This window comes from Mya arenaria, chromosome 7, assembly GCF_026914265.1.
Source record: "Mya arenaria isolate MELC-2E11 chromosome 7, ASM2691426v1".
Taxonomy (NCBI): Eukaryota; Metazoa; Mollusca; class Bivalvia; order Myida; family Myidae; genus Mya; species Mya arenaria.
In genome coordinates, this window is record NC_069128.1 from 1918407 (window position 1) to 1941664 (window position 23258).

At 38.1% G+C, this 23258-nt stretch overlaps 2 protein-coding genes and 1 non-coding gene across 3 annotated transcripts; 2 read left to right on the forward strand and 1 right to left on the reverse strand.

The window, feature by feature from the left end:
• The first annotated feature begins 880 nt into the window (after positions 1-880).
• On the forward strand, positions 881-7522 carry LOC128241675 (uncharacterized). Its single transcript, XM_052958707.1, has 5 exons — positions 881-1036; positions 4540-4701; positions 5227-5497; positions 6207-6363; positions 6834-7522. Exons 2-5 carry the CDS (start codon positions 4544-4546, stop codon positions 6914-6916), a joined length of 669 nt encoding a protein of 222 aa, XP_052814667.1. The 5' UTR covers positions 881-1036; positions 4540-4543; the 3' UTR covers positions 6917-7522.
• Positions 7523-17713: 10191 nt separating this feature from the next.
• Positions 17714-20514, forward strand: LOC128241912 (cerebellin-3-like). Its single transcript, XM_052959041.1, has 3 exons — positions 17714-17868; positions 19474-19608; positions 20007-20514. The coding sequence occupies exons 1-3, from the start codon at positions 17766-17768 to the stop codon at positions 20459-20461; spliced, it is 693 nt and encodes a 230-aa protein (XP_052815001.1). The 5' UTR covers positions 17714-17765; the 3' UTR covers positions 20462-20514.
• Positions 20515-20682: 168 nt separating this feature from the next.
• On the reverse strand, positions 20683-20753 carry Trnah-gug (transfer RNA histidin (anticodon GUG)). The gene has a single exon. It is a non-coding gene; the product is annotated as a tRNA-His (tRNA).
• Between the last annotated feature and the right edge of the window lie 2505 nt (positions 20754-23258).

Genomic DNA, 23258 nt, shown 5'->3' on the forward strand with positions numbered 1-23258 from the left:
GGTTGATTGATATGCATTTACTGCGAGACTTAACAGAGCTTGATTGATTTGCATCTATAGCGAGACTTAACAGAGCTTGATTGGTACGCATCTATAACGACACTTACACAGAGCTTGATTGATATGCATCTTTTGCGAGACTTATACAGAGCTTGATTGATATGCATCTACAGTGACACGTACACAGAGCTTGATTGATATGCATCTACAGCGACACGTACACAGAGCTTGATTGATATGCATCTATAGCGACACGTACACAGAGCTTGATTGATATGAATCTATAGCGAGACTTACACAGAGCTTGATTGATATGCATCGATAGCGACACTAACACAGAGCTTGATTGATATGCATCTATAGCGATGATTTAAAAAAGTAGTAACGACGTTTGGTCCGATGTAATACCCTAAACTTAAACTATTACACTAATATTGTTTTAAGTTTAAGGGACAACGTCGAGAATGAAAAGGTAACATATGGTACAGCACAAGTGATTTATTTTTATTCAAATGTTTTGTACAATTATACAATAAAAAAACGTTTTACATAAAAAAAGTGTTCTTAAAGACTTCATTTTTTTCTTTGAGGTAAGAAGACTTTCAAGAACGAGCATTAAACTTTTTTAGTTCGTGTTAAAAACATAAGGAAATTGTTCAAAAACTGTATACGCTTAACATTAAAACACCAATCATTTTTTGCCACGGACTGAACATTTCAAACATAAAGGAAATTCTTGATAAAATGTAAAGGATTGTAATTACCTTTAGACACGATCTCAATAATTGCTGGTCATTTCATGCAGTTTAGTACTCGATCTCTATTTTAACCTCTTAAAAACTATTAAAACCTCTTGGGAAAGACACCTATTTACGAGAACTACTTAATAATGTGAAATCCAACTTCCTGTTAGACCCTCGACATCAGTGGTTGTTTAAGGCTATAAATACTTGACACTCTGGCTGCTAATATCATTGCTGCAAACCACTCGCATCTCTACATACTTGTCAGTTTGGTGATAACTCACGTGTAAAAGGTATGTTGCTGTTATTGTTTTAAATCTTGGCTATTTAGCATAAATAGACATACTCAAGGTCATTGAGACAAATCTTATGTATTATAAAGCATACACGATGGAAATATAATACAGAATTGGTTTACTAAAATGTACGTATTTTTGCACGTGCTCCGCGGAATCGTTAATATACATTTTAGATTGACTGTAAAATCGTTATTTGTTTGTATAATATGACAAAAGTTCTCTATAATATGCTTTCTCAGAATGATTGAGAGAACTAAATTACATATAAATAACAATTTACTTTTCGCATATATCACCGCTCACTTGTATTGCCTGTATATTGCATTTGGCATTGCTCAAAATTAGACCTGATTAACGATTTAACCTCCAAAGTCAAATTATTTTTTATAAAGGCAACTAGATACATACTTAGATATATATTGATAAATGACGCTTAAGTTTGAAATAGAATAGAGGTTTTAAATCTATTTACATCTCCGCAATGTTGGATGTATGGTCCTAATAGTTTGCACAAGTTAATAAAAAGGTATTTACTTATTTTAAAAATGGAAAATCTAACACATTTTAAATTGCAGCCACGAACACAAAGATGATAATTGTTTGTTTATAGTAAGATCGCAATATATTTCACATAAGTACCATATGTATTATTATCAAATGCATAACAGTAAGTAAAATACTCAGTTTATTGTAGAATTTTGCAAGTTCGCACCATAAAGTATGCGGCCATAACGTCATTTCGGAAATGATATAGTCGCATCCAAGCCCTCAGCGGGCTGACGTTTGATTTGGAAGTGAAAGCAGGCTAAAATTTAAACCAAAAAAAATCAGTGCAAACTATCAAATTGTTATTTCATTGTTTAAAACAAAACAAATAGTTAATGTAAGTTAAATTTAATGTCACGTTACAGACTAGCACACTCACATACTATTTGATAATTGGCCATATATAAGTATACAGTAGCATGCGGCATTAAGCATATTCGGCTCGCCGAAGCCATATCGGAGCACAGTTACTTGGTATTTGGACTGCATTTTTGGCCAGTCGAGCTATCTGATTCGTGCGTGTGATCTCTTGGACTGAGAATCGTAAAAAATGTGTTCTAGTACACTTTGATACACATAATAAAAAAATTGTCCACTTTTAGTCATTTATTTTTACATATTAAATATTTTAAAATTTCATACAATCTTTGTCATTAACAAGTTATGAAGGTTAGCAGATTTCGGATTGAGACATAATTATGTATGGAAACGAGCTCGGATCTACAAGATTATTTCGATTAAACAACTCTATACGTCGCCTGCATGTTCAGAAGGAAGTTATCTCCAAGGTGCACTCGCTCAACAAGCACAAACAAGACGCGTGTTCGCAATTTTCTTTAATAACTCTGCCAATAATACTGTTAATATACCGACTCACAGATCTTGCCGTACTTTTGAGTATGCACAAGGGCCGAACCCGGCAAGCGTTTTTTTGGCTCTACGCGCGGACGGGTACCAGCCACGAGGTAAACATATCCCCGGTTCCCGTTTGTGCGGGATGCCAATGCACTACCGCGGCCACGTAATCGTGACCAATCGCTGACACAGCATGAATTTACGAATATGATTTTTTATTGGAGTTTAAACCACTTTGGAAATGTCTTGTGAACAAAATACAAAACGCTGTCATTCTGAGAAAGTATTTCAAGCGAGAATGTTTGAGGCATCTTAAAAGTAAATATTATGTTTAAGTAATATTTTTTGATGACATAGAGCAACATTTTAACAAGATTAAGAATGGGCGAATTGAAGGTAGCGAATGAGCCATCCTTAATCATGAAAATATTATGTAAGGTCATCTAACTATCTTATAATATTTCCTCATTGGCTGACACAGAAGTATTTATCGGATGAGATAACGTTAGTCCGCCCGGTTAGCTCATTCGGTAGAGCGTTGGACTCTGAATTGGACAGCCCGGGTTCGATCCCCGGGCGGACCAGGTCACCTCTGTTGTGGTTGGTTATGAAATCCTTTCTACGACCATCCGCACTGTACCACTGTCCCTGGCATGTACAGAAGTTGTCAGTTCCTTGCAGAGGTGAAGGCACCTAGTACTGGTTCTGCCCACAATAGGTGTGCGGTAGTTGAACTGTCACTCTGGGACCCTTCAATGTGCTCACGCCGGGACCCGGAGTATAAACTACTAACACCACCACCAGGCGGACCTTTAAATGCCAGCGAACGTTGAAACTCTTCATGATTAAGCCTGGTACTTAATGATTGCCTATCTGCAATTTCATTGGCTGAAAATGTAGGCCGCATTTTTATAATTTAATTTTAAAAAGAAATGTAATTACTTGATCATACAATCAAAATAGGTCTTGTTAAGTGAGTAAAGAAGTTTGATTCTTAAAGCTGCGGAAAAATCGATGCAATGCTTCGACTATATCGAAATTGATTAATTTGCTATCTGGTAATTCAGTTACTAAATTGGCTGAGTTATAGAATACAAATAAAACGTTTCTGGTTAACAAATTGATTGAATTTATATTTATTCGAAAGTTCCGCTAATTTTTATTGGCAGACGTAACGATTTGAACTCTAGAATTATCAAAACAGTCTTCACATTACTTTTGCAATCGTCTTTATAAATATGTGCGTGTGTGCGGTATCCGACCAACAAATAAACAAATAATTATCCGACATTGCCAGTAACCACGAGGTTTTATTTTGATTCGTGGTGACCCTATATAATTTTGGTATCATTAAAATGCTGATTATACATTTATATTAATATTCTTAATGACCAAAGGTAAATAATACATAGAGCTTCTACATTTTGCATAGTTGCTCTTCATTTCATTTACAACTGAGATGCGTCTTAAAGTCGAGACTCGCTATGTCGAACTCCTTTTATCTCGAAGTATTTCTTAAGTCCCGGTGACTTGCTTAAAGCAAATTTTGAGTGGGAATGACATTCTTCGCAATCTTTAAAAACTAAAATATTTTTGTTATAACATATGTAGAGTAATTGTGAATAAACTGATTATCAATATTTTATGAAGAAAAGGTGTTTTAAATACTTTAGGGATGATAATCAATCAAAACTGTGTTTTTACAATTTATTATTTTAAAATAGTCAAAACTTGCTATGCCGAAGTCGTTTGGATTTAGGGAAATACTTTGAGATAACGATCACTTCGATATAACCGAACTATCAAAAAAACTCCAACACATTTAAAGAAAGTTCAATAAAACCAAAACATCGAGATAACAGAGTTCGATTTCATTATATAGCAGGTTTCGACTGTACATTCAAAATCAACTGGAAGAAAGGAAATTACATGTTATAAAGCTACTTGCTGTTATAGCAGTAAAAGAAGGCACTCCGCGGCTGAACAAGGGCCATGAACAGGGGCTTATCAGCAAGGGATTAACGCACCAGACATGCAATGAATAAGTTTACCTGGAGCGTTACGTGAACTTATGATACAGAAATGTCATGTTATAGGACCATGGGGAATAAGCTGTTGTTCCTGCTGCTGGTGACTGTTATGTGTCTTACCCGCGGTGTTGTTGGTGTGGATGATGATGGCGATCATGTGGGATGGCGCCATGATATAGATTTTGACGCCAACGAACAAGGAGGTCACGCAGGGCTGGACCTTTATAGGTAAGCAGGAATTAGTCTGATATTAATAAAACGTAGACGCCTGCATGAAGTACGCGGTACGCTAGAGTCTAATAACTGTACGGTATGCCGCATGTATGTTTTTTTGCACTCGTTTATATCTCATGGATACAATTTACTTCTATAACATTATGTCTACAATTCCGATGAAAACATACAGATGAGCTTGTGATACATGGCTACAAGAAATATTATAGAATACCCCATATTACAATGACCACTATCAATGCAGCTTCCACACTTTAAAACAAAAGATTGCACTAATTCCTTGGCGATGTTCTGTCAAATTGCTGGGTTTTCGGTATGCAGTCGTGCCTTCGTTAAGAATATATGTATCAAAGGATTTGGATTTAACTACTGGATAAATTAGTTGGCAAAATGAAGTAATTGACACACACATAAATATACAGTCTAATGGCAGAGTCTTCGCGTATTTGTTCAAACCGGCTGTGTTATACTGTTGTTAAAATTGGTTCATTTTACAAATAAAGTTTCTGTTATTTGTAGAAGGTGGCTCAGCGGCTACAGAGCAAACGTCGGAGGCACGGCACATACTAACGGGTACTGGGAAAGGAGATTAGGAATAGGTAGGGATACGCCTAACGGACTGAGCTGGAATGTGGGCAGCACCACGAATAGCAGGGGCTATTCCAGGTACGAGGGCGACCTGAGTAGGACGTATGACAATGGGCGGTTCGGCATCCACGGACATGTGGACTCTTATGGCGGTGTTGGTATCCGTGGATCGTGGTCACATAGGTGGCGACGATCTGTCAAGGCAAGTCTTGGGTCTGTTTTATGCTCAGTTCTTTTAAATTAAACTCGGTATCCTTCATAAGAATCATTGTCTTCGACATTTATTCATCCTTTTGGAATATTAAAACAATATTATTAATTGTGGAAAATCTTATTTGGGAATACGAGTGCATCTTTAAAATGTTTATATAAAGAATGTTATTCGTAACTTCAAAAGTCATTAAAATATATAAGCACCACTGACTTCATAATTATTATTATTTTTACTTGTGTTTACTTTTAATACTGACTAAAGTTCAATTCACTCAGATATATTGCAAAACAATAATACTATGACACTAAGATCAATTCCATTTACGATAAAATCAACTTATATTTGTATTGAAACGTATAACAAAAATTATGTTAAACATAAAACATACCACAGATGTTCACTGCATTACGCGATTAATATGGTCTTAATTTGATGAGAATTTCTTAAACAATTTGTTTATAAACAAATTAAATTTCCTAGTTCATTTCTAATATCTGTTTCCTCATAAAAGAACACTAGGACTCGTTGTAAAACATTTATCATTGAAACCAAAGTATTTTAATATCCATGGGACCTGTGTTGTCCATTACTTATTTTTGATACATACAAGTTCCTCAGCTCTGTGATTTATTGTAGCATATATGTTGTTATATTCACTGGGATGATACGTATAAATTATTTCTTTCACAATATGTAGGATCAGAGGTTCAACGTGACGCTAATGGCTGATCCCTGTGATTTCGACTTCTACGATCACGACAAAGATGGCGGCATATCTAAGAAAGAGATGGCGGCCATATTCGGGGACGAGGCGGGCGCTGAAAGGCTATTTGATGCTTTGGACAGAGAGTCGGGTAAGGTATTAAACTAGGGCATATGGTAAAATGACACATGCAAGAAATAGGGTATTGATGATGATGATGATGATGATGATGATGATGATGATGATATTGATGCTGATGATGATGATACTTTATATATAATGTTTAATGTAACATACAGTCAAATCCCTTTGGCTCGAACTCGATTGACTCGACTTTTTCGTTGGTTACGCTTGGCTCGATTTCCTAGTTTGCTCGATCCGGATGTAAAGAATCGATTTCTTTTCTACTGAATGTAAGCATTCTCGCTTGGCTCGAATTTTCGAGGCTCGAGGTATTTTCGCCGTTCCCTGGGAGTTCAAGCCAAAGGGGATCGATTGTATTAACATCTATGTGTCAAATGCCTTATTAAACGACCTTTGGGTATACTAGTGAATCTATAATATTTTAAGATGCTAAACACTTTGGAAGTATGTTTCATAAGGTACAAACTACTCTTTCAGTTGATGGGGTGATCGTTAGGGAGGAATTCGCGTTTGCTCCGAAGGTCATCAACAACTGCTTCCAGGACAGTGAAGAAGAGTAGAACGCAACGACTTACTCTCACAGATTGACAGTTTTCACTTTTATTTTATGTGTTGTCTTGGATTCAGCTGACTCTGTCATCAATACTTTCAATTTAGTCATGTAAGATAACTCACTAATGAACATACCTCAATTGTTTGGAAAAACTGCCAAAACATTCATTTTTCTTAAAGCGATCTGATCTTTTGTCAGCATTCTTTTATCACTGATTTCCAGACATTAACGAAAAAATCACTCTCAGACAAAAAATAAAAAAAAAATGTCAAAAAGGTCTATCTGTGAGAGTGCAGCTGTAAGAACCGTAGTCGACGTGTTCCTAAAATACAGCCATTCATAGCTTCACAAGTGTATATGCTAGTATATAAGAATGACACTTTTCGTATTAACACACTTTTCAGAATTATTATATATTTAAAAGACATATGTCCATGTATTGTTTCAGAAATGAATTAAATGGAGAGAAAAATGAAATCCTTAGATAAACGCTGGATTTTTAGTTTAAAAAAGTGAACAAGCAGTTTTGTTTTCCTTTATTTTATTGTATGCCATTCAATTTTCAGTATGACCATAATTATAACTTGGATTTTCTGAATAAAAATGAAGCTATGTTTATATTGTTAATATTTGTATCCTTAATTTTCTGGCTTAGTAATAGTTGGCCAGTCAGATACGGCATCAGTAATCGTGAACCAATGTGAACCATGCCGTGGAAAGGAATACATTAATAATACTAAACATTTAATTTGTCTTAACCGATATTTTGAGAGAGAACGTATTGTGTTTAAGACAGAGACTTGGGCCCTGCTTCAAAACATTTAAGGTATAAGATGTCCATATAAGATTTTCGTTGTGTTAGCCGTCTGGCCGTAATGTTCCATTTGGTTGCCAGGTTACCCCTGAAATCGGAAGTTGAATCGCCGGGTTGTTTCAATTTCCGAGGTTTGTAATATTTATATTAGTATAATAGTATAGTATAGTTGAATATTCCAACTCTACACATTAAACACTTCCTTATGATACCAAACATAATATGGTGTCACCAGACATAGTATAACATTATTGTACATCAGATGACGTGATTATATTTTGAGATAGCATAAAAGAATAAGAGAACCGAAAATGCCTTTGTGAACCAACCAGCAAGAAGCTTTTTTAATAAATTCCATTCAAGTAAATGATGAGATTTCAGTTAAAATACTAAGCGTACAATTTAGCCTAAATCAATTGAAACTCTTTGGCCATTTTCCGTCGAAACAACCTCGGATTTATATGAACGGTTTAAGATGTCAGAATTCTTTAAATTAAACTACGCTGCAAGTAGGTCGCGTACTAAGCGAACAATTTAGCCTTAATCAATTGAAACTCTTTGGCCATTTTCCATCGAAACAACTTCGCATTTATATGAACGGTTTAATATTTCAGAATTCATTAAATTTAACTACGCTGCAAGTAGGTCGCGTACTACTTTCAATTTAACAGTTAAACCTAAGGACTTTACTCTTAACAATATCAATTATTTCCGCAGCAATACACTTCGCTGGTAATCAATTTGAACTTAGTAATACAAATAACACGTTAAAACACTACTACTAGTTAATATTATCATTATTTATTATAAGACCTACTGATGTACCGCCATTCATCTGAGGCTGTTTTCAGTGGAAAAAAGGCTGAGCAGATTCGTATGAGATTAAAGTGGAACTCTTACTCAAAATCAATACATACACATGTGTAACAAACATCAATTTTGACTGATAAACCTTTAACTACTTACTTGATAATGCATTTATGGAAAATATTAATTACTAGTAACAAGATTGTAACCGTGTATTTAATAGCAGAAAGTGCAAAAATATTAAATGATTGGTGAATGCTAAAAGATTTACTGTGGTCTACTATAGTCTCATAAGGTAGAAATACCCTGTTTTATGCTCATTTCTTTCAAATTAAACTTGGTATCCTTCATAAGAACCATTGTTTTCAACATTTATTCATCCTTTTGGAATATTAAAGCAATATTATTAATTGTGGAAAATCTTATTTGGGAATACGAGTGCATCTTTAAAATGTATTCCTGAAATTATGGTATTTTTTTCGCAATGTATTTACGGAAACGTTAAACTCTGTGTGGGTTTGATCACTTTAAAATGTCAGACACTTCGTTAAAGGGTATACGTATAACTCCTCGTACAGATTTTGGAGAGTTTTATTATATGATCAGGACTACTGTTACGGAAGGATTTTGTCCATTTCGATAAAAAAAAACACTTTGATCAGTCGTCGTATGCACATGATCTTAAAGAAATTAATTTGTGCTGCGTACATTTCAGCAATAAATACGGCCGTTTGTTTGTTCTCTGTTGATACTGAATATACCTCAAACACTTAATGTGCCGAATGTTCATTTTGATATAATTTCACAGACTATGGCACCAACTTACATCTAAGTGATAAATACATGATCATGGGGACAACTTTGTCAGATGGAAATAATTCTTGTAATAAGTTTTTACTATATCTCATATAAGAATTGACAGCCATTTATTATGTCTACGGTTCCAATGAAAAGAAAAAGCACATCTTGTGATACATGGCTACAAGAGAAATAACAAAATACCAAATAACCCCGATGTCCGGAGGAAATGACGATATTCACAGTTGCAATAAAACCATCCACATATCATAGAATTTGCAATTGATTTCATTAAATATCTTCATTTTAACTTTGTTTCTATACTCTCTTAACTACAAAATAATACTTGCAGGAGTGAATTCAGCTAACATCGTGGTCAAAACAAACGCAAACGTTATTGTGCAGTTGGATCAGATTTAAAGATTGTTCTAAGTGCAGGGGAAGTATAACTGGTTATTTGCGACACTTACACAGGGCGACACTAACACACATACACAGTGCGACACTTACACAGCGTTCGATTGATATGTGTATATATACCGACACTTACACAGCGCGACACTTACATACTTACACAGCGCGACACTTACACACCGTTTGATTGATATATATATATATACATCGTATATATACATCGACACTTACACAGCGCTTGATTGATATGGATATATAACGACACTAACACACCGCTTGGTTGATATGGATATATAGTGACACCTAAACAGCGCTTGATTGATATGCATATATAGTGACACTTACACACCGCTTGATTGATATGCATATATAGTGACACTTACACACCGCTTGGTTGATATGGATATATAGTGACACCTAAACAGCGCTTGATTGATATGCATATATAGCGACCCTTACACACCGCTTGATTGATATGCATATATAGCGTCCCTTACACACCGCTTGATTGATATGCATATATAGTGACACTTACACACCGCTCCGTTGATATGCATATATAGTGACACTTACACACCGCTCGGTTGATATGGATATATAGCGACACTTACACACCGCTTGGTTCTTATGCGTATATAGCAAAACTTAAACACCGCTTGGTTGATATGCATATATAGCGACACTTACACACCGCTTGGTTGATATGCATATAGAGCGACACTTACACACCGCTCGGTTGATATGCATATAGAGCGACACTTACACACCGCTTGGTTGATATGCATTTATAGCGACACGTACACACCGCCTGACTGATATGCATATATAGTGACACTTACACACCGCTCCGTTGATATGCATATATAGTGACACTTACACACCGCTCGGTTGATATGGATATATAGCGACACTTACACACCGCTTGGTTCTTATGCGTATATAGCAAAACTTAAACACCGCTTGGTTGATATGCATATATAGCGACACTTACACACCGCTCGGTTGATATGCATTTATAGCGACACTTACACACCGCTTGGTTGATATGCATTTATAGCGACACTTACACACCGCTCGGTTGATATGCATCTATAGCGACACTTACACACCGCTCGGTTGATATGCATCTATAGCGACACTTACACACCGCTCGGTTGATATGCATCTATAGCGACACTTACACACCGCTCGGTTGATATGCATATATAGCGACACTTACACACCGCTTGGTTGATATGCATATATAGCGACACTTACACACCGCTCGGTTGATATGCATATATAGTGACACTTACACACCGCTTGGTTGATATGCATATATAGCGACACTTACACACCGCTCGGTTGATATGCATATATAGTGACACTTACACACCGCTCGGTTGATATGCATATATAGTGACACTTACACACCGCTCGGTTGATATGCATATATAGCGACACTTACACACCGCTTGGTTGATATGCATATATAGTGACACTTACACACCGCTCGGTTGATATGCATTTATAGCGACACTTACACACCGCTCGGTTGATATGCATCTATAGCGACACTTACACACCGCTTGGTTGATATGCATATATAGCGACACTTACACACCGCTCGGTTGATATGCATATAGAGCGACACTTACACACCGCTTGGTTGATATGCATATAGAGCGACACTTACACACCGCTTGGTTGATATGCATATATAGCGACACTTCAACACCGCTTGACTGATATGCATATATAGCGACACTTACACACCGCTTGGTTCATATGCATATATAGTGACACTTACACACCGCTCGGTTGATATGCATATATAGTGACACTTACACACCGCTTGGTTGATATGCATATAGAGCGACACTTACACACCGCTTGGTTGATATGCATATATAGCGACACTTCAACACCGCTTGACTGATATGCATATATAGCGACACTTACACACCGCTTGGTTCATATGCATATATAGTGACACTTACACACCGCTCGGTTGATATGGATATATAGCGACACTTACACACCGCTTGGTTCTTATGCGTATATAGCGACACTTACACACCGCTTTGTTGATATGCATATATAGCGACACTTACACACCGCTTGGTTGATATGCATATAGAGCGACACTTACACACCGCTTGGTTGATATGCATATAGAGCGACACTTACACACCGCTTGGTTCATATGGATATATAGCGACACTTACACACCGCTTGGTTCATATGGATAAATAGCGACACTTACGCACCGCTTGGTTCATATGCATATATAGCGACACTTACACAGCGCGACACTTACATACTTACACAGCGCGACACTTACACACCGTTTGATTGATATATATATATACATCGTATATATACATCGACACTTACACAGCGCTTGATTGATATGGATATATAACGACACTAACACACCGCTTGGTTGATATGGATATATAGTGACACCTAAACAGCGCTTGATTGATATGCATATATAGTGACACTTACACACCGCTTGGTTGATATGCATATATAGCGACCCTTACACACCGCTTGATTGATATGCATATATAGCGTCCCTTACACACCGCTCCGTTGATATGCATATATAGTGACACTTACACACCGCTCGGTTGATATGGATATATAGCGACACTAACACACCGCTTGGTTCGTATGCATATATAGTGACACTTAAACACCGCTTGGTTGATATGCATATATAGCGACACTTACACACCGCTTGGTTGATATGCATATAGAGCGACACTTACACACCGCTTGGTTGATATGCATATAGAGCGACACTTACACACCGCTTGGTTGATATGCATTTATAGCGACACGTACACACCGCTTGACTGATATGCATATATAGTGACACTTACACACCGCTCGGTTGATATGCATTTATAGCGACACTTACACACCGCTCGGTTGATATGCATTTATAGCGACACTTACACACCGCTCGGTTGATATGCATCTATAGCGACACTTACACACCGCTTGGTTGATATGCATTTATAGCGACACTTACACACCGCTCGGTTGATATGCATCTATAGCGACACTTACACACCGCTTGACTGATATGCATATATAGCGACACTTACACACCGCTTGGTTCATATGCATATATAGTGACACTTACACACCGCTCGGTTGATATGGATATATAGCGACACTTACACACCGCTTGGTTCTTATGCGTATATAGCGACACTTACACACCGCTTTGTTGATATGCATATATAGCGACACTTACACACCGCTTGGTTGATATGCATATAGAGCGACACTTACACACCGCTTGGTTGATATGCATATATAGCGACACTTACACACCGCTTGGTTGATATGCATATATAGCGACACTTACACACCGCTTGACTGATATGCATATATAGTGACACTTACACACCGCTCGGTTGATATGCATTTATAGCGACACTTACACACCGCTCGGTTGATATGCATCTATAGCGACACTTACACACCGCTCGACTGATATGCATCTATAGCGACACTTACACACCGCTTGGTTGATACGCATATATAGCGACACTTACACACCGCTTGGTTCATATGCATATATAGTGACACTTACACATCGTTGGGTTCATATGCATATATAGTGACACTTACACACCGCTTGTTTCATATGTATATATAGTGACACTTACACACCGCTTGTTTCATATGTATATATAGTGACACTTACGCACCGCTTGACTGATATGTATATATAGTGACACTTACACACCGCTTGGTTGATATGCATATAAAGTGACACTTACACACCGCTTGGTTGATATGCATTTATAGTGACACTTACACACCGCTTGGTTGATATGCATATATAGTGACACTTACACACCGCTTGGTTGATATGCATATATAGTGACACTTACACACCGCTTGGTTCATATGTATATACTTACACACCGCTTGGTTGATATGTATATATAGTGACACTTACACACCGCTTGGTTGATATGTATATATAGCGACAATTACACACCGCTTGGTTCATATGCATATATAGTGACACTTACACACCGCTCGGTTGATATGCATCTATAGCGACACTTACACACTTACACACCGCTTGGTTGATATGTATATATAGTGACACTTACACACCGCTTGGTTGATATGTATATATAGCGACAATTACACACCGCTTGGTTCATATGCATATATAGTGACACTTACACACCGCTCGGTTGATATGCATCTATAGCGACACTTACACAGCGCTCGGTTCATATGCATATATAGTGACACTTACACACCGCTCGGTTCATATGCATATATAGTGACACTTACACACCGCTTGGTTCATATGCATCTATAGCGACACTTACACACCGCTCAGTTGATATGCATCTATAGCGACACTTACACACCGCTCGGTTGATATGCATATATAGCGACACTTACACACCGCTCGGTTGATATGCATCTATAGCGACACTTAAACACCGCTTGGTTCATATGCATCTATAGTGACACTTACACACCGCTTGGTTCATATGGATATATAGCGACACTTACACACCGCTTGGTTCATATGGATAAATAGCGACACTTACGCACCGCTTGGTTCATATGCATATATAGCGACACTTACACACCGCTTGGTTCATATGGATATATAGCGACACTTACACACCGCTTGGTTCATATGGATATATAGCGACACTTACACACCGCTTGGTTCATATGGATATATAGCGACATTTACACACCGCTTGGTTCATATGGATATATAGCGACACTTACACACCGCTTGGTTCATATGGATATACAGCGACACTTACACACCGCTTGGTTCATATGGATATATAGCGACACTTACACACCGTTTGGTTCATATAGATATATAGCGACACTTACACACGCTGGGTTCATATGGATATATAGCGACACTTACACACCGCTGGGTTCATATGGATATATAGCGACACTTACACACCGCTCGGTTCATATGGATATATAGCGACACTTACAAACCGCTCGGTTCATATGGATATATAGCGACACTTACAAACCGCTGGGTTCATATGGATATTTAGCGACACTTACAAACCGCTTGGTTCATATGGATATATAGCGACACTTACACACCGCTTGGTTCATATGGATATATAGCGACACTTACACACCGCTTGGTTCATATGGATATATAGCGACACTTACACACCGCTTGGTTCACATGGATATATAGCGACACTTACACACCGCTTGGTTCACATGCATTTATAGCGACACTTACACACCGCTTGGTTCACATGGATATATAGCGACACGCGGTGTGGTTCACATGGATATATAGCGACACTTACACACCGCTTGGTTCATATGGATATATAGCGACACTTACACACCGCTTGGTTCATATGGATATATAGCGACACTTACACACCGCTTGGTTCATATGGATATATAGCGAAACTTACACACCGCTTGGTTCATATGGATATATAGCGACACTTACACACCCCTTGGTTCATATGGATATATAGCGACACTTACACACCGCTTGGTTCATATGCATATATAGCGACACTTCCACACCGCTTGGTTCATATGCATATATAGCGACATTTACACACCGCTTGGTTCATATGGATATATAGCGACGCTTACACACCGCTTGACTGATATGTATATATAGTGACACTTACACACTGCTTGGTTGATATGTATATATAGCGACAATTACACACCGCTTGGTTCATATGCATATATAGTGACACTTACACACCGCTCGGTTGATATGCATCTATAGCGACACTTACACACCGCTCGGTTCATATGGATATATAGCGACACTTACACACCGCTTGGTTCATATGGATATATAGCGACACTTACACACCGCTTGGTTCATATGGATATATAGCGACACTTACACACCGCTTGGTTCATATGCATCTATAGCGACACTTACACACCGCTCAGTTGATATGCATCTATAGCGACACTTACACACCGCTCAGTTGATATGCATATATAGCGACACTTACACACCGCTCGGTTGATATGCATATATAGCGACACTTACACACCGCTCGGTTGATATGCATCTATAGCGACACTTAAACACCGCTTGGTTCATATGGATATATAGCGACACTTACACACCGCTTGGTTCATATGCATATATAGCGACACTTACACATCCCTTGGTTCATATGCATATATAGCGACACTTACACACCGCTTGGTTCATATGCATATATAGCGACACTTACACACCGCTTGGTTCATATGGATATATAGCGACACTTACACACCGCTTGGTTCATATGGATATATAGCGACACTTACACACCGCTTGGTTCATATGGATATATAGCGACACTTACACACCGCTTGATTCATATGGATATATAGCGACACTTACACACCGCTTGGTTCATATGGATATATAGCGACACTTACACACCGTTTGGTTCATATGGATATATAGCGACACTTACACACGCTGGGTTCATATGGATATATAGCGACACTTACACACCGCTGGGTTCATATGGATATATAGCGACACTTACACACCGCTCGGTTCATATGGATATATAGCGACACTTACAAACCGCTGGGTTCATATGGATATATAGCGACACTTACAAACCGCTGGGTTCATATGGATATATAGCGACACTTACAAACCGCTTGGTTCATATGGATATATAGCGACACTTACACACCGCTTGGTTCATATGGATATATAGCGACACTTACACACCGCTTGGTTCATATGGATATATAGCGACACTTACACACCGCTTGGTTCACATGGATATATAGCGACACTTACACACCGCTTGGTTCACATGCATATATAGCGACACTTACACACCGCTTGGTTCACATGGATATATAGCGACACGCGGTGTGGTTCACATGGATATATAGCGACACTTACACACCGCTTGGTTCATATGGATATATAGCGACACTTACACACCGCTTGGTTCATATGGATATATAGCGACACTTACACACCGCTTGGTTCATATGGATATATAGCGACACTTACACACCGCCTGGTTCATATGGATATATAGCGACACTTACACACCGCTTTGTTCATATGGATATATAGCGACACTTACACACCGCTTTGTTCATATGGATATATAGCGACACTTACACACCGCTTGGTTCATATGGATATATAGCGACACTTACACACCGCTTGGTTCATATGGATATATAGCGACACTTACACACCGCTTGGTTCATATGCATATATAGCGACACTTACACACCGCTTGGTTCATATGCATATATAGCGACACTTACACACCGCTTGGTTCATATGGATATATAGCGACACTTACACTCCGCTCGGTTGATATGCATCTATAGCGACACTTACACACCGCTCGGTTCATATGCATATATAGCGACACTTACACACCGCTTGGTTGATATGCATATACAGCGACACTTACACACCGCTTGGTTGATATGCATATACAGCGACACTTACCCACCGCTTGGTTGATATGCATAAAGAGCGACACTTACACACCGCTTGGTTGATATGCATATACAGCGACACTTACACACCGCTTGGTTGATATGCATATACAGCGACACTAACGCAATTTTTGATTGATACGTGTATATTGCGACACCTTAACAGCGCTTGATTTATCTTACTGATCCTTGTTTTCATGAAAATCAATTGTTTTTAAAGTTAGAATTACATGAAATTTAACTGTAATTGCTTCCTTAAATTGTACGAATAGCTTTCTGTGAAGTAAAGTATAATTAAATCAGCTCTATACATGTTTTTGTAAAAAAGGCCAATTTAGACACGTAAAATCATACCATCTATTGAAAAACAAACAAAAGTCTCTGTTTCTTATATTTGTGAGATGTTCCAAATGCAATATGTGTTCCGATTTACTTATTTTACAGGTCAATCGCTCTTATCAGGTTTAACAGACAAACACAGACGTCTAACTTTAGGAGTCGTAGAGTAATATACATTGTCACGATTAGACTAACGTAGATCATGTTGATGTACCTACTTCTGTTTTTTGGAGCGTACGCGGTCGCCACGGATACCAGTTCCTTGGATTCCCTGGAGAACAGAATGGCGATGCTGGAGAAACAAGGTAATCGTTTAAACAACAAGGTAAACTGGGATATTAATTTTTCAAAGCCAAGGGAAACTGGGATATTGATTTTGGAAAGCCAAGGGAAACTGGGATATTGGTTTTCAAATGTCAAGGGAGACTGGAAAATTAATTTTGAAATGTTCAAAGAGACTGGGATATTGATTTTGGAATGCCCAAGGAGATTGGGATATTGATTTGGAAAGCCAAGCGAAGCTGGGATATTGATTTTTGAATTTCAAGGGAAACTTGGATATTGATTTTGGAAAGCCAAGGGAAACCGGGGTATTGGTTTTGAAATGTCAAGGGAGACTAGAAAATTAATTTTGAAATGTCCAAAGAAACTGGGATATTGATTTTGGAATGCCCAAGGAGATTGGGTAATTGATTTGGAAAGCCAAGCGAAACTGGGATATTGATTTTGGAATGCCAAGGGAAACTTGGATATTAATTTTTGTAAAGCCAAGAGAAACTGGGATATTGGTTTTGGAATGCCAAGAGAAACTGGGATATTGATTTTGGAATGCCAAGAGAAACTGGGATATTGATTTTGGAATGCCAAGGGAAACTGGGATATTGATTTTGGAATGTCAAGGGAAACTGGGATATTGATTTTGGAATACCGAGGGAAACTGGGATATTAATTTTTGGAATGCCAAGGGAAACTGGGATATTGATTTGGGAAATCCAAGTGAAACTGGGATATGGATTTTGGAAATCCAAGTGAGACTGGGATATTGGATTTGGAAATCCAAGTGAAACTGGGATATGGATTTTGGAATGCCAAGGGAAACTGGGATATTGATTTGGGAAATCCAAGTGAAACTGGGATATTGATTTTGGAAATCCAAGTGAAACTGGGATATTGGATTTGGAAATCCAAGGGAAACTGGGATATTGGATTTGGAAATCCAAGGGAAACTGGGATATTGATTTTGGAATGCCAAGGGAAACTGGGATATTGATTTTAGAAAGCCCAGGGAAACTGTGTATTGAAACTTTACACCGGGCTAGTTTAAACACCAATGCATCGGTTTGTAAAGCTTTATGTATCGTATCCGGATCTCCCTGAATCTCACTCTGTTTCCTTACTTCTGTCGTTATCAGAAATGGGGAACTCTTCTTAAACATAAGGTGCATTAACTAAAGACTAAGTACCAGGATGTGGTCGAGGCTGCCCTCTCTATATATAATATTGAGATTGGTATTTTGTTTAAGTCTGATTGATGCATATAACTTATAGTTGGCATAGTTTAAATGCAATCTAATACCTGGTCTCAGAGATAGAAAAAACATAAATATATCAGAGATTAAATAAACTGGACTTGAACTTTGCTGTCTTCCGGCTAGATGCAACATGACATCTTTCAAAAATAAACGGCGCTAAAGTTCTAAATGAGTAAAATGTCTAAGGAGGAAAGCACCATACCTTTTTATTGTTTCAATCAATTGGGTTTGAACTCAGAAACACACCTTGTCATGCCTACCTTTTTTGTCAACAATCATATTTCTTGATATTTGTAAGAATGATTAATCACATTTCTGAAATCTAAGGGTGCAATTTATTAACCGTTGTAGTTCAAATATCATAAAAATCGTTTGCAGGAACTGAACAGAAAGCGTTGATAGAAGTCCAGACTCTTGCGATGGAGCGACAGGACGCACGTATCCGGTCGCTGGAGGCAGACGTCAAGAGGCTTCAAACGTTTGCTGGCGAAAAGCAAGCAGAATTGGAAACGAGTTTGTACATTTCATTTCATGTAATTTAGATTAGTTATTACTAATTTATTTATGGCTGGATGTGACAAACTCTCAAAGCTGATAGAATCACGCTCGAGTAGAGTCCAGTACTGAAGGACTTATGATGTTCGTACGCACAACCTCTTGGATGATATGGGTACACGTATACCATTTCATCACCCATACCGTATAATTAAGATCTTTTTTATATACTATGGTTTATGTAAAATTTAGCGCTATTGTTGTATATGATATACGATTAGATCATTCAGGTTAAAGAGAAAAGGCAATGAGTAAATGCAGTCTAGTTTAATATATGATTCTTCAAAGGCTAAGATGTATTTTGGGGTACATTCTGCTGGTATTAAGTTTTGCTAAATTGTCTCTTTTCCGCTTAGGTCAGAGGTCGAAGCGGTTTGTAGTTGACAACATGGAAACGGCTGCTTTCCACGCGGTGATTACGGGTGGGCAGGTGAGCCATAACCATATCAGTCAAGGCCTTGTATTTCCATCAGTCACCCTGAACGCTGGAGGCGGCTATGACGCGACCACGGGGGTGTTTACGTGCCCAATGAACGGTATCTATGTCTTCTCAACATCAATTATGGCCATTTCAAGCGCGCAGCCTTCGGCGAATGTAAACGTCCACGTCGATATTATGAAAAACGGAGTGGAGATCGGGGCTGCGTTTGCGAGTGGGTCATCGGGTGCTATGGAGCAGGGATCCGTCAGCGTCGCCGTCAATCTCGTGACTGGGGACCGAGTACACGTGGCGTTTCAGCGACATGAAGACGTTCACATCTGGGGCGACAGACTCACAAGTTTCATGGGTGCTCTTGTAACGCCGTTATAATGCTTGACTTATGCTTGCTGACATCATAATTAGATAAATCGTTCTAACTGGAATGTGTTGTTGTGCTCTTAAACATATATTATTAGCTGAAGTTGAAATAACGTTATAAAGCGGCCCTCGTAACTAGGGGCATGTTGCGTTTCTGTGGCACATGCCAGGGGCAGTGGTGCAGTGTGTATGGTCGTAAAAGGATTTCTTAACCAATCACAACAGAAGTGACCTGCTCCGCCCGGGAATCGAACCCGGGTGTCCGATTCACAGTCCAACGCTCTACCGATTGAGCTAACCGGGCGGACTAGGTACGAGGCTATCGAAACCAAGGGCGTTATGCTACCCAGGTCCGTAAATGTTCTTGTGACTGAAACATCTTGCTTTCACCACACAAAAGCAAAGCAATATATCTAATAGGGCCTCGTGTTTGTGTTTTAACAAATATTTTGTAAAATATATTTTACACAAAAGTTATCTTCCAGAATTTGAACGTTAAAGATCGTAAAACGCATTGATCATGTAAAATACCAAACGCGAAAACAATAATGAAGCAAAAAGAACGTATTTTAAATAACGTGGACCCTGCAAGGTTACTTTAGCCTTTCCACCAAAATAATTGTATAAACGTAGAAGTCGATATTATGTAGACGGTGCAAATATATGTAAGCGTTCAGGGGCGTAACTAGGCAAAACCAACTTGTAGACCCGATGGTTCTATGTGAGTTTGGGGACTTTTATATGTGCATTACACACACTTAATCATGTTTGCACTGATAACAATAAAACCAAACAATACACCCTGTACGTAGTATTAATAAACACCAACCTTTAGTTCAAACAAAACAAACTTTTGAGTTGTTCAAAGTGTTTAAGCAGCTATTAGTTTTTATTGCATCATTGGGTTATTTAAAATTTGTCATCTTTCAAAAAAGTTGTAGGCCCAGGCCTAAAAGGTCTATAAGTAGCTACGCCACTGGGCCGTTTTTTCGTTATCTTTGTCAGATGACGCTATTTCGTTCGTGTGTTTTTAGTCGAATAAAACGAGATAATTTTATTGTTTTCGTCTTTTTGCTCCCATAACGTCACCAAATGGCATCATCAGCCATCAAAATGTATTATGCCATCAACCTGGTTTTTTGTAGTAGAATCGATAGTACGTGATAAATGTTGATGTGAATACTATAAACGAGCGTCTTATTTACAAATCTTATTCAAGCGTTGAAAGAGAGATAATGAAGCTAGACGCTTGTTGTTACAACAAATGCAGTGGTTTCCCTTTGTATGGAACTACTGTTAATGCCGACAATTAAGCTGGTGAATGAACATTGCCATATACGAATTTGATAAAATGTGCAAAAGACCAAAGGATCGTTCACACTAGTGGAGCCAAGGAGGGGGGGGGGGACTAAATGGCAATAAAATACACCCAAAATGCACCATTTCGGACTTGAAACTGTTATAATATTCTAAGGGACGTACCCCCAAACCACCCTCCCGACACTTTGATCTAAATAAAGTTCGGTTCTGAGGGAGGGGCGCATGTTGAAAGGTTATGCCCCTAAGTCACGCTCCCTCTAAAGGTCCTTGATCCTCGCCTGGATCATTCGTACGAATCGTGTGTCCATCATAGCGAGGCATTGCTTTCATAACTATTCGAGAAAATGCATCTCAACGGCAAGACAGTCAATTTTGGATTTATTCAACTATATTTGGCACAACACTTAGTGTACGAACTATAGACAAGAGTGCCAAAGACCACAAAGTTCACCCGTCTTTATTTTACGAAAACCAAATTTGGTGATATTCGGTTGAACGTTAGCTAAACTTAGAGAGCAGGGCCATATATCTGGAGTGATAAAACAACATTGGCTTGTTATCGTACCTGACCTTATTTATCAAGTAACTCATACATACATATTCTGACACAATTCGGTGATGATTGGACAATTGCTTCTTAAGTTATTGATCGAACAATATATTGTACACTGAGATCCCGCCCGTCCGTACGCCGTAAACAATAATACGCCAAGAGATTTTGTTTAAAAGCTTCCATTGCATTCAAGCCAGAAAGTAGCACACGTATTGTTGTGCATTATCATGTATGTGTCTTGTCTGTGTGTCTGTTTGTATGTTGGCCATACGAGCCCGTACAAATAAACATGATGATAAATATACATATTTGACCATTCAGTTTGCCTCTATGTTGTTGTTTTTACATCAAAACGTATTCACTGATTTTCGTGTTTATAGTTTCGTTTATCGTCAAAGACACATTTAGCATACGTATAAAGAATGCAAATATTTATAAAATAAATAAAATAAACGGGTTGTCATGAACTGGCAATTCCAAAAAAAAAAGAAAAAAAGAATGCAAATATTCAGTATCTAGACTGGCTAGAGCTTTTAAAGGGACTAAAAACCAGACGATACAAATGCAATAAAAAATAAAATTGCCAAACATTTATATCATTGTGTACAACGCATTGAATCTACCTAACTGAATTGCATCGCTTACGGCACATTCATCTTTCGCGGTTTTAGCGCGTTTTTACAATTCGAAATTTACTGGGTTTGTCCAGTATATATAAAAATAGTGTCAGTATTGATATATCTGTACTTTCACATGCTAAACATACACACTATAAATTTGAAAACCATTATGCGCTATTTTAAAACGGTTGAGAGGGCGACAAAATATTAATTTAATCATGTGAAAAGAAAATGATTTATTATCAGCATCATATAATTTATAATAACTCGTATTGACTATTCTAGATTTGAGAATAAGATGTTGCCGATTTTGGGA

Excerpts from the sequence above, each read along its gene's own strand:
- LOC128241675 (XM_052958707.1), top strand. The coding sequence starts at position 4,544 with ATGGGGAATAAGCTGTTGTTCCTGCTGCTGGTGACTGTTATGTGTCTT. Across the intron at positions 5,498-6,206 it reads GGTGGCGACGATCTGTCAAG|GATCAGAGGTTCAACGTGAC; the intron begins GCAAGTCTTGGG and ends CACAATATGTAG. Across the intron at positions 6,364-6,833 it reads TGCTTTGGACAGAGAGTCGG|TTGATGGGGTGATCGTTAGG; the intron begins GTAAGGTATTAA and ends CTACTCTTTCAG.
- LOC128241912 (XM_052959041.1), top strand. The coding sequence starts at position 17,766 with ATGTTGATGTACCTACTTCTGTTTTTTGGAGCGTACGCGGTCGCCACG. Across the intron at positions 17,869-19,473 it reads GGCGATGCTGGAGAAACAAG|GAACTGAACAGAAAGCGTTG; the intron begins GTAATCGTTTAA and ends AATCGTTTGCAG. Across the intron at positions 19,609-20,006 it reads GCAAGCAGAATTGGAAACGA|GTCAGAGGTCGAAGCGGTTT; the intron begins GTTTGTACATTT and ends TTTTCCGCTTAG.